At 36.9% G+C, this 16,552-nt stretch overlaps 1 protein-coding gene across 2 annotated transcripts; it reads left to right on the top strand.

Annotated features, from left to right (window-relative positions):
* Positions 1-113: 113 nt before the first annotated feature.
* Positions 114-10,658, top strand: LOC135164106 (14-3-3 protein epsilon). 2 transcript variants are annotated; one of them, XM_064124163.1, is made up of 5 exons: positions 115-659; positions 988-1,052; positions 4,642-4,948; positions 5,795-6,138; positions 7,629-10,658. In XM_064124163.1, the coding sequence occupies exons 2-5, from the start codon at positions 989-991 to the stop codon at positions 7,682-7,684; spliced, it is 771 nt and encodes a 256-aa protein (XP_063980233.1). In that variant the 5' UTR covers positions 115-659; position 988; the 3' UTR covers positions 7,685-10,658. The 2 variants fall into 2 exon arrangements, with proteins under 2 accessions (XP_063980234.1, XP_063980233.1); XM_064124164.1 differs by having other exon boundaries at positions 114-1,052.
* Positions 10,659-16,552: the final 5,894 nt, after the last annotated feature.

The raw sequence follows: 16,552 nt of genomic DNA, 5'->3' as shown, positions 1-16,552 counted from the left end.
AACTCGTCGAGATAAAAAATTTTAAAAATCCCGCGCTTCCTGTTTAATGCGCCTCCACCTCATCCCTTCCAGCCGATCATCACCTTCTTCCTGTACGTCTGCTCCCTGGTTGTTTTTGCAGTCCGAACCCTTGGCAGTGACAAACAGTTTCCCCTACCGCTGTGTTTCGCGTCAGCTCTCGTATCAAAAAGCCTCCAAAAAATCCGCTGTCTTTATCTCCCTCGCCCACTCCGATCAATTGTGAACCCCTCCCCTTTGGAGGTCTGGCCAACGCAAATCCCAAAATCGGCAGGTGTGTTCCTGTGCTCACGTGACGTCACAGACCCGACGCGCAGTAATACACGGCATCCTCGGTTTCTCAAGCGGTTGTTCGATACCCCTCCGCACTCCTTTGCAGTCCCCTTCCCCTCCCCCCCCACGCCCCTCTCCTGCTTTTGAGCGACTCTACAAAAAAAAACCACTTGATTCTCCGGGAACGCTGTCCCGTACGTGTGTAAATCCCTCAGTATCTCTGTGTTAGTGGATTCTGCGCCCGACCGGTGGAACTGCTTTCGATTGTTGGCGGGCCGCGCCATCTTGCTTTCAGTGAGCCAGCGAGCGGCAGTCAGAGAAGCTGTCCGTTGTAATCCACATTCGACAAACCGTTTTAAGGGACACACGTAAGCCCCTCCCCACCTAAACTCAAAACTCATAACTCCAAAAAAAAAGATAAAACAAACATCCAACAATAAGAAATAAAAAAAAAGAAATCTCCCATTGCATTCAGTTGAACCCAAAAAATTGCCATTGAATTATCCTCCTCAATTTATCAAGTGAAATCTCATAAATAAATTAAAGTCACGTTTCTTCTGCGGAGTATTGAGTCGACGAGTTTATTCAATAATTCTGGAATAAAGTGATTTACTGATATTTGAGTTTGTATCGAGAATTTGACGAGTTTATCTAACCGAAAGCTTTTATTTCAATCAACGATTAATATCGAGCCAGGATGTCAGAGCGGGAGGACAACGTCTACAAGGCGAAGCTTGCCGAGCAGGCCGAGCGCTACGATGGTGAGCACATTTTCATTTTTTCATTTTTTTTTTTTTTTCATTTCTCCGGTGGCGAGCGTACGATAAAATCCCGCGACTCATATTCTAGTAGTCGGGGGAATTTGAACCACCAGTTGGAAATCCTGAAGCTTCGTTACTCGGAAAGTACGTCCATGCTTGTAAAAGAGAGAGAGAGAGAGAGGGAGAGAGCGTGAGAGAGAGAGAGAGAGAGAGTAAGCGAGCGAGAGAGAGAGAGAGAGAAAAAATTCCTTCGGCATTTTATGGACGTGAAAAATGGTGGGTCTGTCGAAGCCCCGGAAATCGAGAATTTGTATCTCCCCGATGACGGGCCAAGCCGAGACTCCCCGCACCCCGGGGCAGGGTATGGGGAGGGATGTTGAAGGTCGGGGGGAAAACGTCAAATGTGCTTGGTTCACGGATAGGCACGAGGGGCCACTCGTGTCGGCGAAATTTTTCTCCTTCTGTTACTAAAATTTCTTGTCTTTGTGGAAAGACAGCTGGAAATACCTCCATTCCAGAGATTTTTCATGTACTGTATTGTCTGGGAGGCAGGTAACCTCGCGGGGGATGAAGAGGGAATAATTTTTTTTATGAACGATACTACGTTGCTAGGCGTGCTTCAACCGTTGTGCTGAGCTGCGGCGTCCATAGATAAGTTCCCTATGCCATTTTCTTCACGTTAACGATGACGCATTCAACACCCACCCGATCCGGCCGGCGGAACCTCTCCCACACCTACTTTGTGGAGCTAGTAGACTGGCGTATATGGATTGGGGTAATTTAAAGAATTGGAGGGACTAAGGAGTTAGGCTCTGAGATTCTGGGGTGATTGATGGTTTTTTTAGAGAGAAACTCTTCCATAAGGGTTCGCTGTTTTCAGATTTTTTTTCGGACGAGAGGAACCCGCGGCATCGGCCTTGACAAATTATCCACTGCAAAATTCCGACTGACAATAGGAATTTCTTCGCTAAAAAAATTCGGTTTTTCAGGAATTTTCAAGGGTTTTGTGAGAATTCCCATCGTTATCAATATGATTATGACTTTTGAGGGAGGTTTATGTCATAGTTTTTAGTTTCAGCAAAGTCGAAAACGAGGGAACAAAGATTTTTTTATTATTTTTTCACGATTTTTTTTCACAATTTACCAATCTTTCATTTTTTTAAGTGCATTTTTTCAGTCTAATTTCAATTCTCATGATATTTATCACCATTTTACCTGTCAAAATAGCTGGATGACTTTGTGTTGACTCTCGACACTTTTATTCGTTTATGAATGATTTTCTCAGTGTATTGTGATCGTGTAGACCTTATGTCAATTTTCATTGACAAATGTGATTGTTTGGTGATCTGAAAACTTGTCAACAATTCGCATTCATTTGGATTAAGCAGTGTATTCATTTATGAATCCCTCGGGTAGTGACAAATTACGAGCATTTGTGTGTATGCACAAGTATTGATAATAGTTGAATAGAGTTCGTAGAGCTGTTCAAGGATCGATTTTAGCATTGTTGAGAGTGACTTTAGTTTTTACTGGAATTGAACAAAAAAGAGAAAGAGAGTAACTGATTCATTCTATTAATAGATGGAAGGTGAAGGGAGGGAATACACGTGGAAAGGGCATATATTTATATATGTGATCTTTGTGGAAGATGGTAAAAGGGTAGGCTGGAGTTAAATTTGAGGGTTGGGAGAGAGCGTCGCAGGGTTGGTTGTTGGGTAAAGGGGGTGACAAGAGAAGGGAGGTCATAGCTGAAGGAAAGTATTGATCTGCTACCCCGCCATCCTCTCTTCCTGTGTAATACGACTACGCTTTCTATACCGCTTTCATACTGATTTCAAGTTCCATAACATCTTTTTTTTTTCATGCAACAATTTCAATTGTTCACTTTTGCCATTTTTTTTCAAACTCGAGTTTAATTTTTTCAACGGTTTTAAAGGTGTTGGTTGTTCAGGGGGTGATTCAGCTCATACATACTTTATAACCTGCCGGGATATGCTCAACAATGTTTTTTTTCACAGCCCTTTGTTTGATCAATGAATATTATTTATAGAATTTTTTTAGGGGTTTTCGAGTCTAGGAACAAGAGAAATTGTTGACGAGATTTTTGTTAGGATTTTTTCGACATTGGTAACAGTTTTAGCGAATTTTCTATAAAATCATTAATGAAAAATGAACTTATTTTGATGAAATTGATTAGTTCTAGTCACAAATGAATTTCTCGTAAAATTAAAACCCGTCATTGTGGAGAAAGTGTTGAATATTCTGTTGGGTAGAATTCAATTCTGCCTTTTTATAAACAAGAATTGTCTTTTCATTTACTAAATATAAGTAAAATTCATTACGAGGGTTTTTAAAAATTTTGACATGAGTTTAGTTGGTGAGATTTTTGGAGTTGAAGAATTTTTGAAACCGTTGATGAAAGATAATGAACATATTTCATTTGTCAAAAAACGTTTCAGAGGACAATATTGGTGATGAATGTCATTCTATATTCTCCCTAACATTTGGTAGAATAGTAAAAAGAAAGAGGCGTCAAAAATATAGGAGTTCATTTCATTTTTATGAGATGTGGAAATGGAATGCCGTGGGTTCAATCGAAAACTGCACTGGACGTTTCTTTTGAATTTCCGGAATGAATTTTCCCTGAGAAAAAATTTTTCATTTCGTTGATGATTGTGGCAATGGCAATGACTGTATTATACTTTTAAAAAATCTCCAGAACGAGTTAAACTACAACTAGCCAGAGCCTTTCATCTAGGATATTCAATTATCCGAAAAAATCGTTTGACGCATTCACGAAAATGCTCAAATAATCTTTGAAGTTTTATTGTACCTCTTGCGTTTTTGAAAACACAGATGTAAAATAAAACATGAGAATAATATTTAGTGGTTCATACAATGGACAAAATATGAAGATGTGTTGAATTGCTGTTTAAATATGTTGCCTACCAACATATCTAAACAACAATCTACAATAAGTAATTTATAAATCAAAATTCAGTGATTTTCAAAACCTTTTACATATCAGGTTTTATCAAACCTCTCGTGAATTGTTTAAAGACTAAAATGCTTTAAATACATTGAAATGAAAATTAGAATGCGAATTTAATTCTACAGAGCTGATTTCCAAGACTCAGCAATTGATTTATAGAACGAAAATCGTCGATTTCTTCATTTTTGAGAATTTGTAAATGTCAAAACATAATTTGCTTAAAATGTGTACAATGTATGTAATAGAAGCTTTAGCTTACGTGATTCAATAGTTTTACCGAGCATTTATTCAGAAATGTATTGATAATAAAAAGCGCCCTCATTTTTTTGGCTCAAGTAAAAATTTTCCAACAGAATATGATGGGAACAAATTTTATTTCAATAATTTTATAATTATTTCTTTAGCCTTGGTATCAATTGGGCATTCCCAAAAAATATAATTGTTTCTTCTCCATATTCACATCTATATGTTGGAGAATTAGTGATTCCAATTCGTGCCAGCAATTCTGCTAGGCTGTGGTGATTAGCTCTGGCTCATTAACTCAGTTACTTTACAGTTTCTTTGAAATTTTTAATGAATAAAATTGCGCTCCCGCAGAGATGGTCGAGGCGATGAAGAAGGTAGCATCCTTGGACGTAGAGTTGACCGTTGAAGAAAGGAATTTACTCTCAGTTGCATACAAAAATGTCATCGGAGCCAGAAGAGCATCATGGCGAATAATATCCAGTATCGAGCAGAAGGAGGAGAACAAGGGTGCTGAGGATAAACTCGAGATGATACGCCAGTACAGATCTCAAGTTGAGAAGGAACTCAGGGACATTTGTGCCGACATACTTGATGTACTTGACAAGCATCTGATTCCCTGTGCATCCACGGGTGAATCCAAAGTCTTCTATTACAAAATGTGAGCAAGTAGTCATCGATTATTTAATTATACCAATAATGGGTTTAATTGTTTTATTCTCTAAACATATCTGTAACGAAAAATATCAAGGGATATCCTTCCAAGGGAATTTTCTACTTTTCAAGAAAAATTTTGATAACTCTACGCAGCAGCTTTTTCTTTCCATATTTTAAACAATTATTTTAGATGAGTAATAACTCACATTTGTTACTGGTTCGTAATATTTAATAAATAAAGCAATAGACAAAATTTCATAGGAAATTCCTTGAAAAGATGATTCTATAGGAAAATCTTTGCTCTTAAAGTCTGATGAATGGCCTTGTAATGAATGGATAATGCTGGAATTTTTATTTATTCATTCATTGATTTTTCTCTCTGCCAAAAACGTTCAAATATTATTTTCTTCATTTTATTTCTTAGAGGCAATTACTTCAATAACAAAAACATTGTGCTCCTCTTGTTTCAGTGATTGAATTAATACAGTGAAAGTTTCAAGAGATCTTTTGTCAAAACCATTCTCTATTATTTAAAAAAAAGTTTATCTTCATTCAAACAAACAGAAGATAATTTTGAGTATTCATTACTACTCAACTATGGAATCTTTTAATCTTTTTTAGCTCGAACCGGTCATTTTTTCAACAATTACTTGAATAATAATGGAGCATGTCTTGATCCATGTGATACACAAATCGAATAATCAATTGATTTTGCTCATTTAGTTCGTCAATTATCTGTGTTATGGTATGAAATATTAAGAGTCGTCTCTGAAAAACACTCTTTCCCTCTAATTAAAAAAATATAAAATTTAATGTAAACAAGAGTAATGGATTATATGGAATTTTACAGGAAAGGTGATTATCACCGTTACCTAGCCGAGTTTGCAATTGGCACAGACAGGAAAGAAGCAGCTGAGAAATCCTTAATAGCATACAAAGAAGCCAGTGAAATTGCAATGACAGAATTACCACCAACTCATCCAATTCGTCTAGGTTTAGCCCTTAACTTTTCTGTATTTTATTACGAAATACTCAATAGTCCAGACCGAGCGTGTCGCTTAGCGAAGGCAGCCTTCGATGATGCTATTGCCGAGTTGGATACATTATCTGAGGAGAGTTATAAAGATTCAACCCTAATTATGCAATTACTCAGGGACAACCTTACTCTGTGGACATCTGATATGCAGGGTGATGGTAAGAACTTCCGAGTTACTTTTCACTTGGTCAATCTAACTTTGTGATCGCTTTTTCAGTGAAAATTCGAAATTTGTATGAGTTTCAGGGGATATTTATTGACAAAATCGAAAATTAATAATTAGAAAAACAGAAAAATTTTCCTACACGATGATTTCATTATGTTAAACTTAGTTTTATTTTAGAACATATGACATTAATGAGAAAAAAAAGTCGAGAACAATAATTTTATTTAGATTTTTACATGCGGACGTTCTGTTGGAAAACCGTTTGGCAGTATTTTTGGAAAATTGATGATTAAGTAAAAAAAACTTGACATCTGAGCGAAATAGACAAATTTTTCCCAGGGAAAATATAGGCTACGGCTCGTCAAAGGAATTTTGAAAATTAGTAGGAAACTAGCATTTACTTATTTTAAATAACTATCCTAAAATCTCATACTCAAAACAACTTTTCCTTTGTAAAAATTTCCTCACTTCAGATATTCACAAAAAATAGTTCTTATGTAAAAACTCATGATTATTTTTGAGAATACCGAGGTCCTCAGCTTCTCGTAAGCTCGAAATTAAGGGGTTATTCTCATGTGAACGCCTATATTTTACCACTTTTTCGGAATTTTTTTTTTATGCGACAACAAACTTCAATCATGTTGATTTTTCAATATATTTTTATTTGTATTTTGAAATATACGAAAAAATTTTTTTTTTTCGTTTTTTACATTTTTAACATATATTTTTTTTAAGTCAAAGTAGTCCCCAACAAAAAAAGGTAGTTCACTGGTCAAGGTGATAACGGCTGTTCATGTTGTCTGACATAAAAAAATCGAATAGATTATTATTCAGTAGATCTGTGGCTATCGTCCCTACCAAATATAATCAATTTCATTAAAAACAAAAAAAAATATCGAACTTCAAAAAAAAAATCACGAAAATCTCCTTCTTTTTCGTTACAAATCGTTTAAAAAAAATATGAAGATCTTGTCGAAAATAAACAATTGTGGTAGGGACGATAACTATAAATGAGTAGAAGAACATATGTAAATTTTAAAGCAATCGGTTGAATACTTTTTCTTGTAGGACCTTGACCGTTTCAGAAAATGATGATTCGAGAAAAACGCGTTTAAAGTTGAAAGCCTGGTAGACAATCGCTTACGACACGTCGGCGACTATGAGCTGTAACTTATCAAATACTATGAATTTCGGTCTGAATTTTTCACAGCATGTTTTCAATAGGTTTTACTGTCAAAATATAAAAAAAAAAAAAATCGATTTTTTGAAGTGCTCACATGAGAATAACCCCTTAAAGGAAAACTGATGACGAAACGGAATTATTGACATTAACGTTGTGAGAAAATGAAAAAAAAATTTAAAGAAATATCTCAGCTGCGAACATTTATGTTAAAAAATATTTTTTGACGTTCATTAAACTCATTACACTACTCTTTTCACAAGGAAATGAATTTAATAATCATTTTTCCGCTATTTTTTAAGGTGAAGGTGAACAAAAAGAACCAGCGCAGGATGCGGAAGATCAGGATGTATCGTAACTCTAGTTTCAGTGAGTGTTAATTGCGCATACAATTGAGACACGAGAGGAAAAGAAGAAAATAACAAACAAAAAAACTCTTAATAACTTTTAAGCAAGAAATAAAGTAAATAAAGAATTAAAAAACCAATAAAAAAAATTCAAAAAACAAAAAATGGATGTGGGAGGTCGGGCAAATTGAGATAATTGAGGTGGAAAGCCAGAGGGAGGAGAGAACAATTCTAGATACGAATGCTAAATAAATAATGGATTAGAGAGGGCAGAGGTATCTTTGGCGATTGCGTAGAAAAGTATGATGAATAAAATCTCGTTTGTAAAATGATTCACATTCAGGCAAACGGGTAAGTCAGTATTTTTTTTTCTTCGTTTTGTCTTATGGAAAATGAATTAAGTAAAATTAATGAGGCACATTGAAAATTATTCAATCATGAAATAACTCTCAATGTTGATAAAACGATACTGGTGATTTTTTAATGAATTATTTCGTTAGCATTGACAGTTCATCTATTATAGTTCATGAGATTCAAGTACTCTCCCTTCGGTTATTATATTCATCAGTTTCATCCCTTCCTCTCACTCACTCTCGATAACACAATCAAATTTCTTTGATGTTTATCACAACTGAGGACGCAGTTGTTTTTCAATCAATGACATTCTTGGTTGAATGATAAAACGTAATGAGGAAAATTTGTAATTTTATTGTTGATGGAGATGTGCTTGGGAATGAAATTATTTGGGAGAGGAAATGACTGGATATATCCTTCTAAATTGGTTATTTTTCAAGACAAATGAACTTTCATTTTTAAGACCAGTTGCATGTGACTTTTTAAAAATTGTGCATTTATTCTCCTCAGTGGTTTTATAGAAAATTTTGCGAGGCCATTGTCTACATGTTTTCTTTTCAAAATCCACTGCCTATCAAGATTGTAATGCATATAACAAAATGAGAAAAATCGAGTTGTTTTTTTTTTATCATAACGTTTTACCACTTGACTCCTGCACTTGATTCCAACATACATTGAAAACCAAAATTCATCGTGAAAATATCAAGAAAAGCAGAGGCACAAAAACCATTAACAAGAATTTAATCGAGAGAAAGAAAAAAAAATTGAGGAAAAAATTCAAGTAAGAATGTAGTTTAAGGATCTCGAAGAAAAAACCCATTGCAATAAATAAACAATCTCGTCGGTATTCGTTAGCTTAGCACCTGTAATCAATGAAAAAGAAGTCATGAGAATTAATAAAAACGTAAGATTAAATAGAGCTTGCTACGGGGCAATCTCTCCGTTTAACCACGTCTGCCTGATTACGGAGAAATTGAAATTAATGAATTTGTGAATAATTCATTGAAAAGGGTTTATTTAATTACTTAGAACCAAGATTTCAACTAAAGAAAACAAAAATGAAAACAGTTTTAAATAAATAAACAAGAAAATTAAAGACTAGTTGAACCGGTTTTTTGTCCCTTATTTACCGATGGAAATTTATATCATTTTCCTTGCTTTTATTATAAATCAAATGTATAAAATATTAAACAATTGTCTCTTCTACTCTTTGTATGAGAAAGTTGATATTTTTATTTTTTTTTCTTCTTCGTAATTGAAAAAACGTTAATTTTACCTAAAAGCATAAAAATCTCAGTTTTCCCATCCCAACAATTATTTTATCACTTCCGACTGTCATGTAGATTTGACTATTGAAAAAAAATTTGAATGGGAGTATGATAATGAGGTCATCGATCGAAATATTTTTGAGTCTGAGAGATCGATCGACATGTTTATTAAAAGATTTCATAGAAATGTCGAATTTTCCCTTGGACTTGAAAATATAATATAATACTCAAAAACACATGAACTTGCGTTTTTTTCATCGTTATCTCCTCCTCCCCTTGTTCTTGCCTCAATAAAAAGATTATAACTCATGCGCGCAAAATAAATCATTCATTCTGCATTCAGATTTATAAAAAAATTGAATTCATGACAAATATCAGTGTTTTTTAATCATGTCTTTCTCTGTTAAGAAATTGATACTGATTTGTTCGCCCATTACTTATCAATCAAAATTTTGATCATTTACTTTTCATTGATTATAAAACAAATGTATGAAATATATAATTTTTTAATTGACTTTATGCGTGAAAAAAACTCCTCATTATTTTATTATTTATTCTTCGCAATTGAAAAAATGTAAATCATTTTTCATATGATTATTAAAATCCCGATTTTTTTTATTAGAAAAATTATTTTATTACTTTTTATTACTTCCGAACGGCATTCAGGTTCAATTATTAGGGAAATTTGAAAGAGAGTTTGATAATAAAGCGATTCGACCAAAAGGTTTTTGGAAATATCTTTGAATATGAGACATACATCGGCATTTTTGTGTAAAAAATTCCTACGGCAATGTCGATTTTTTCAATAGACTTGCGTATATCCACAAAAAACATGAAGCTGAATGCACTTGGTGTCAACCACCTTTGAATTAAAAACTGACGTTACATTTTCTATCATTTCTTTCTTATTTTCCTTCTTTTTGCCATTTTCCAAATGAACAAAAGTAGCAATTCTATACCTAAATTATTCTCCAATTGTTGTCATCACAAATTTCGATATCTGTTGACTAATAAATTCACGGACACATTAATCTTTTCTCGAAAAAGTTGGTTATTGTCCATTTTGAGAGTTTTTTTAATACAAAACCCATTAGTTTGATATATACTTCCTTTGCGTCTTTGCAATCGATCTCCAATTACATTTAAACGAAAACATGGAAAAATGCAATAAAATTGTTACATAAAAACTACCAAAAAATGCGAAAAAAACATTAAAATATATCTTTTGTGTAGTAACTAAGTCAATGTTTCCGTCTTCTAGAGAGAATTTAGTGCGATAGTCCATGTAAAGATCCTACTCATAAAAGAAACACCAAATTTCAGAATCATAATATTGCTAATAAAAAATTTGATTTGTCACTGAGTCTCTTTCAAACATCTTGATCTCTGTTGCCTTTTTCTTTATCTGACCGCTCGACAATTTTTAATATCCAATCAGTGGAAAAAAGAGTAATGTTCAATGAAACTACGGAAAAATTCACTAAAGTTTTTTTCCGGATGTGTGTCGAGCATCATCAGACGTGCTCCCGCCTTCAATTATGATATCATGAATCATTGATAATTGTGTTATAAATATATGAAAGAATAACATTTTAACGATATTCAGTAATTCGAAAGTATGAAAAATCATTTTAATTTTAAGATAAAAAAAATCCGAAATAAAAAATTAAAAAATATAATTTATGAATGAAATGAACTGATTGAGTAATAATAATTTTTTGATGGAAGCAAGTCAACATAATCCTAGGAAAGCAGAGGAGATCGTGAGATGAAGAACCAAAGCAGCTGGATGACTCACCGTTCATCATGGTTATAATGTGACAATTACTAACTGCCATATGCAATCAATCTCAGGCTCACTAATGAAAGAGTTACTTTTGAAGAAAACCGTGTTATGTTGAAACGTCAGGGCTTTTTTATAAGAAATTTGATAAGGCATAAAAAAGTTCTTCTTACATTTTCATTTACATTTGAAAATTTCCCATAAAAACGTCATTCAGCGATCGTCGAGTCATTCATTATCAAGATATACAAAAATTCGAAAGTTTTTGGAGGGTCAAATATCATGAGATCAGAGGAGGTCTTCAGAATTCCTCTAGTAAATTCGAAAAAATTGAGAAGAATCGTATCTCGCTCAATTAAGTTCTGATTGCGAAGAGATGCAGATAAAGTCGAGAAAAGCTATGGAAACTTTTTTCCTAACACTTTTCTCCTAGCATTTTGCTACGTAATTTTTCTGGAATAACTATTTTTGCAAAAACCAAATTGATTTTCAATAGAAAGTCGTTAGTTTTAAGAAGATCCAATGAAGATACTCCAATACACGAAAAATTCAGTGGATAAATCTGAAGATTTTCAATTCGAAATACCTAATAACTTCGGCAGAGAATTGCATTAACTGCTGTGAGTAATTTTCATTGTTTTAGAACACTTCTCCAAGTACAAAATTATTTATCCTATCCTCTTTCGGAATCACTTATGACCACGATAATCTTCATGATACTTCCCGTGAATGAAGGGAAGAAATTGCACAACAAAGAAGTAACAGGACTGCAGAATGCTCGTTACTAATTTTCTTACTGTCATCAGCCACAACATTCGGATCTTTTCCACGTTCAGTAAAATCATCATACATTCAATTGTCCAAAAAATGAGACAATAAATTAGGTACCGTGGAGACGTCCCATTGTCTTCACTAAATAAATTGAGATTAACCATTGACATAGCATACCCTAAACGCATTTTTAAAAAATAAGTTTGCTTATCCACAATTTTCTTTGATTTTGAATTCAACAAATGAAAGAATTTCTGGATTGAGTACTTTTACTATTTTCATTGTCGACAATTTTGTATTTTTTCATAATTAATGATTTATGATTGTTCCATTACATTGAGTATTAATTTAGTACTCAGCATAGTAGTGTGTTTAGTATGTACGAAACCATTTAATTGAAAGAGTTCTACTGAACTGTTCGTAGCGTTTCTATCGTAACGTTCAATAGAACAAGACAATAGGTCAGACGGAAGATGGGGTAAAATGGGTAAGATAAAAATTGAGAAAATCCCCAACACCCCATTTGTATTTATAGGAAAAAACTACATGGTGTGGGAGAAATTTTTCCGAGATTAATCAGAGGCTTTAGGGGTATGGAACAAAGACGGTCTTATGCGGGGAACCACCGGAATTAGTAAATAAAAACACGAGAGGTATTGGATCGTGGCGACGCAGTTCGGCACTTGATCGTCAAAACAAATGACGAATACAGCGTCAAAGATCTTCACTAGGAAAAAGATCGAGTCAGTTCGCCCAGCAACGCGGGCGAGAGCACTCCGCACATAAGCTTTCGATTATTCATTGAGATTATTAATTAATGTTTGCTTAAACATAACAATTATTTGTGTAGCAGTTTCCCAATATATCAAGGATTATTCTGAAATGAAGGAATTATTTAGTGAAGTTATTACAATTACTTTCCCACACAATTAAAATATTTACTACAATGGGAACACGATTTCGTTAGTAATGCACGGATTCTCCCACTCTCCTCATGGTCACCAATTAAGAAAAATCACGGGGCAAAATGGCTATGTTAAACATTTAGTAAACTCTCCCTATTTCATTTTTCATCGCAAAAAACGTTGAAAAATGGATTGGTTATTAATTTACGGCTTGCTATGTCCTCCCAGACGTTACCACGAAAACTGCGCCAAAAATTAAAAGGTAGGGATTGTTAGCAACTGAAGTCCGGATGGGCAATCCAACGAAGTCCTTATGTTGAATAGTCTTTTTGCAGAAGCTCAGATGGGTCAACTCCGGAGATTGTAATCCTTTGAATTGTAGCCATTTAACTGATGCGTTGAATAAAACGCTGATAAGGAGTTTTAATTCAAAATGAAGTTTAAAATGAATGAAGTGCATATTTCGGGAAAGGACAAAACTATTCCTTCATCCTCTAATCTAACCAAGGCTACGTGCGAATTTTCCACAATCATCACATCTCAACTAAAACACCTTACCATCTTGACTTAAATTGGAGAGTGGTTAGGTGACGTTGGGACGACCTCACCATTGCCTAATTCCTTGATTTTGTCCTGTAAAACAATTTTGAGTCTTACAAAATACAAAGACCATAAAGGAGCTTCACAACCAGTCACGGAATTTTGGCGAAACCTAAACACATCCAATTTATGATGTTTCTGGGGACGAGAGGAAATTAACAGTCGCCTAGCCTACATTTGGAATAAACAACTGTATCGTGCAGTTGTTTATTCCAAATCTATGAAATACTCGAGAGAATTGATGAATGAAATGCTGTTATAAGTCAAAATGCTGGTGTTTTGCACTCCAACAAAACACGGATTATATGCGGAAGCCGATACACGGCATCCCTAGTTGAGAGACGCTGTTGGGTACTCGCCTTTATCCTCTCTCTCTTGCTCCCTCTAGTAGTCGTCCGTAGTAGAGTGGGGTCACGTGGTCACCAGCCTGCGCGGATATGTCTGCGCCTTTTGTCATAGAGGACCTCTCAGCGGCAAAATTTCAACCGGGATGCCGTGTATCGGCTTCCGCATATAACCCGTGTTTTGTTGGAGTGCAAAACACCAGCATTATATGCTATTGGCCGATACACGGCATCCCTAGATGAGAGTGTTGTTTGATTTCTGCTGGTGACCACTCAACGCTATGTGATTGGAAGAAAGTATTATTTATTCTATGAAGGTGTTTAAACTATTTGAACCTTAGATGAAGGGTTACGACGTTTGTAAAACTTAGTTTTTGGTTAAGAAAATACATATTTGTCAATTTTTCAAATAGGAACAAAATTTTTGGATACTAGACTAGTTCTTTCTATCTTTGGAGTGTCTATCGTCCTGCAGTAATGCCTTCTAAATGTTTCTGCGCATTTCCAATTTCCGCGGGCCAGGATCTCTTCTAGAGGTAGGTTGTCCAGCCAGGCTCTAGATGCGACCGCTGACCGAATGCTTCCCGCAGGGGCTTGTACGCCTGCATTTTTGAGAGCAGAGCAGACCCATCCACCAAACATGGATCTTGAGGCCGGCTGCAGAGGTCTTTTGAGAGAGATGAAGAGTGCGTCGCACTCTCCAGTGCTACGCCGAGGTTCTGAACGCTTCAGCATTGCTCTGATCATGGTCACTGGGCACAACCAACGATTGGGATGTTTTAAGAGGCGCCACCCTGATTGCCTAAATGTGGACCGATCAGTCTTAGATCCGAAAGACGGCCAAAAGATCATTTCTTCACCCATGTTGATAACTGACTCCTTGGCAATTGACAGGAGGGTCAAGTCGTGGAACCTCCGACCTGATGCTAAAAGAAGCAGTGTTGTCGTACGTCTTGAGAGCTCAAACAAGGTTAGGTCTGGCGTTCCACGAGACTACCAGTTCATCACGATCTCCGCGTCCCAGATAGGAGACCTGATCTCCGGAGGTCTTCTGATGTTGATGGCTTTTAGGACCTGCCGTACCAGAAAATGTGAGGTTAAATCTTCAGATGATTTGCCGGCACAGAATGTTGTTACTGCCGAGCGATGCAACAGAATGGTATTGTAAGCCAACTTTTCTCTGAGGAAGAGGCCAGCTAAAAACCTGGCCTGCTGTGGAGCCTTCGGCGAGGTGGGATTAATGTCCGCGCTCTCGCACCATTTTAACCATCTCTGAATAGGGGTACGATAGGTACCGATGGTGGATTGGCGCCAGCTGGTAGACAGTAATTGTCTCTCTGGAGAGGACCAGTCGTTGGTTAGCGAGGTCCAGCCCCAATTTTCCACACTTGAAGACAGATTTTTTCCACCTGTGATGGGGAGAGTCCCGTGGTCAGGTCTAGTAGAGTTTCCTTCAGATTCTGAATTTTTATTGGCGGTGAAATCGCTCTGCTGGCCAGATCTGCCCTGCAGAATGTCTGTTCCCCCTCGGGGGCTATTACTAGATAGGTTCCCTGACACTTGTTGAGGTGTGCTAACGTTCTGGGTAGTAGACTGGGAGGAGGGAAGACCCAGGCTAGATTGAACCGCCATGGCCGACTGAAGGTGTCGTGAATGGATGCGGATTGATCGGTCGAGTTCAGTTAGACGTAGTAAGTGACTACTGCTGACCTTCTGCTTGCGAAGAGGTCGATTTCTGGGACCCACCATTGTTTGAATATCTGTTCGGTGGCTGCTGGAAGGAGGTGCTATTCTGGGAGTGGCTTTCCTCTGGAGAGGCCGTCGGCAATCCCGTTGTACCTTCCGGGGAGATACGACGCGGATAAGTTGATTTGGAAATTGTCGACAAGCTGAAGGAGACGATAGGTTAGCTCTAGGAGATTGAAGGACTTTGTTCCACCTTCTTTCCTTATGTATGGCGCTAGCGACCTGTTGTCTGTTTGTAACATGACGTGCGAGCCCTGAATTTGAAGGGCTATCTCGCGTAACGCTGAGAGAGCTGCAAACATCTCCTTCTTGATGGAGTGCCAGTCTCTCTGCTCGTTTGTCCAGGTCCCTGCCATATGATGAGATCCTAACTGGGCTCCCCAGCCGCTGTCCGCTGCGTCCGTCGTCAATAAGAATTGGACTGGTGGCTTGTGGAGTGGGGAGTTCAGGTGAACTGCCTCCGACCACCATTTTAGCTCGTTTTTGCTGTTGTGGTGATATGGAGTTTTTGGCGAGGTCTCCTCTGGTTGAAGTTCGTTAAAAAGATATGTAGGTAACGAGAGTGGAGGCGCCCTCTGGGTATCACGTAATCGGCGAAGTTGAGATGCCCCAATAGTGTTTTGAGTTGCTTTAGAGAGCAGACTCCACTGGCCTTGAGTTCTTCTGATAAAAGGTGGATCTTGAGTGCCTTTTTTACTGGCAGAGACATGCGGTTCTCCACAGTATTCCAGGTTAAACCTAGGAAATCCAGTTCTTGGCAGGGCTCCAGGATGCATTTCTTTAGGTTGACGTGCGAGGCCAAACACTCTAGTCTTTTCATTGCTTGGATGGCTTGAGAGTATACTGTGGTTCGGTTCTAGGAGGCCAGCAGGAACTCGTCTAGGTAGACGACGACCCTCACACCTTGTGCTCGAAGGGTCTCCGCAACCCAATTCGATACCATCGCAAAGGTGTGAGGGGCAGATGAGAGGCCAAAGGGCAAGTTCGTCATCTGGTAGAGCTCCCCGTTGTAAGACAGACGGAGGAGCGACCGGTGGCTCTGCACCACTGGTATGTGATAATATGCGTTTGATAAATCGATTCTTACCAACCAATCTCCGTCCTGGAG

This window comes from Diachasmimorpha longicaudata, chromosome 6 (assembly GCF_034640455.1).
Source record: "Diachasmimorpha longicaudata isolate KC_UGA_2023 chromosome 6, iyDiaLong2, whole genome shotgun sequence".
NCBI lineage: Eukaryota > Metazoa > Arthropoda > Insecta > Hymenoptera > Braconidae > Diachasmimorpha > Diachasmimorpha longicaudata.
This window is presented reverse-complemented; position numbering and strand designations above follow the sequence as displayed.

Excerpts from the sequence above, each read along its gene's own strand:
- LOC135164106 (XM_064124164.1), top strand. The coding sequence starts at position 989 with ATGTCAGAGCGGGAGGACAACGTCTACAAGGCGAAGCTTGCCGAGCAG. Across the intron at positions 4,949-5,794 it reads AAAGTCTTCTATTACAAAAT|GAAAGGTGATTATCACCGTT; the intron begins GTGAGCAAGTAG and ends GGAATTTTACAG. Across the intron at positions 6,139-7,628 it reads ATCTGATATGCAGGGTGATG|GTGAAGGTGAACAAAAAGAA; the intron begins GTAAGAACTTCC and ends CTATTTTTTAAG.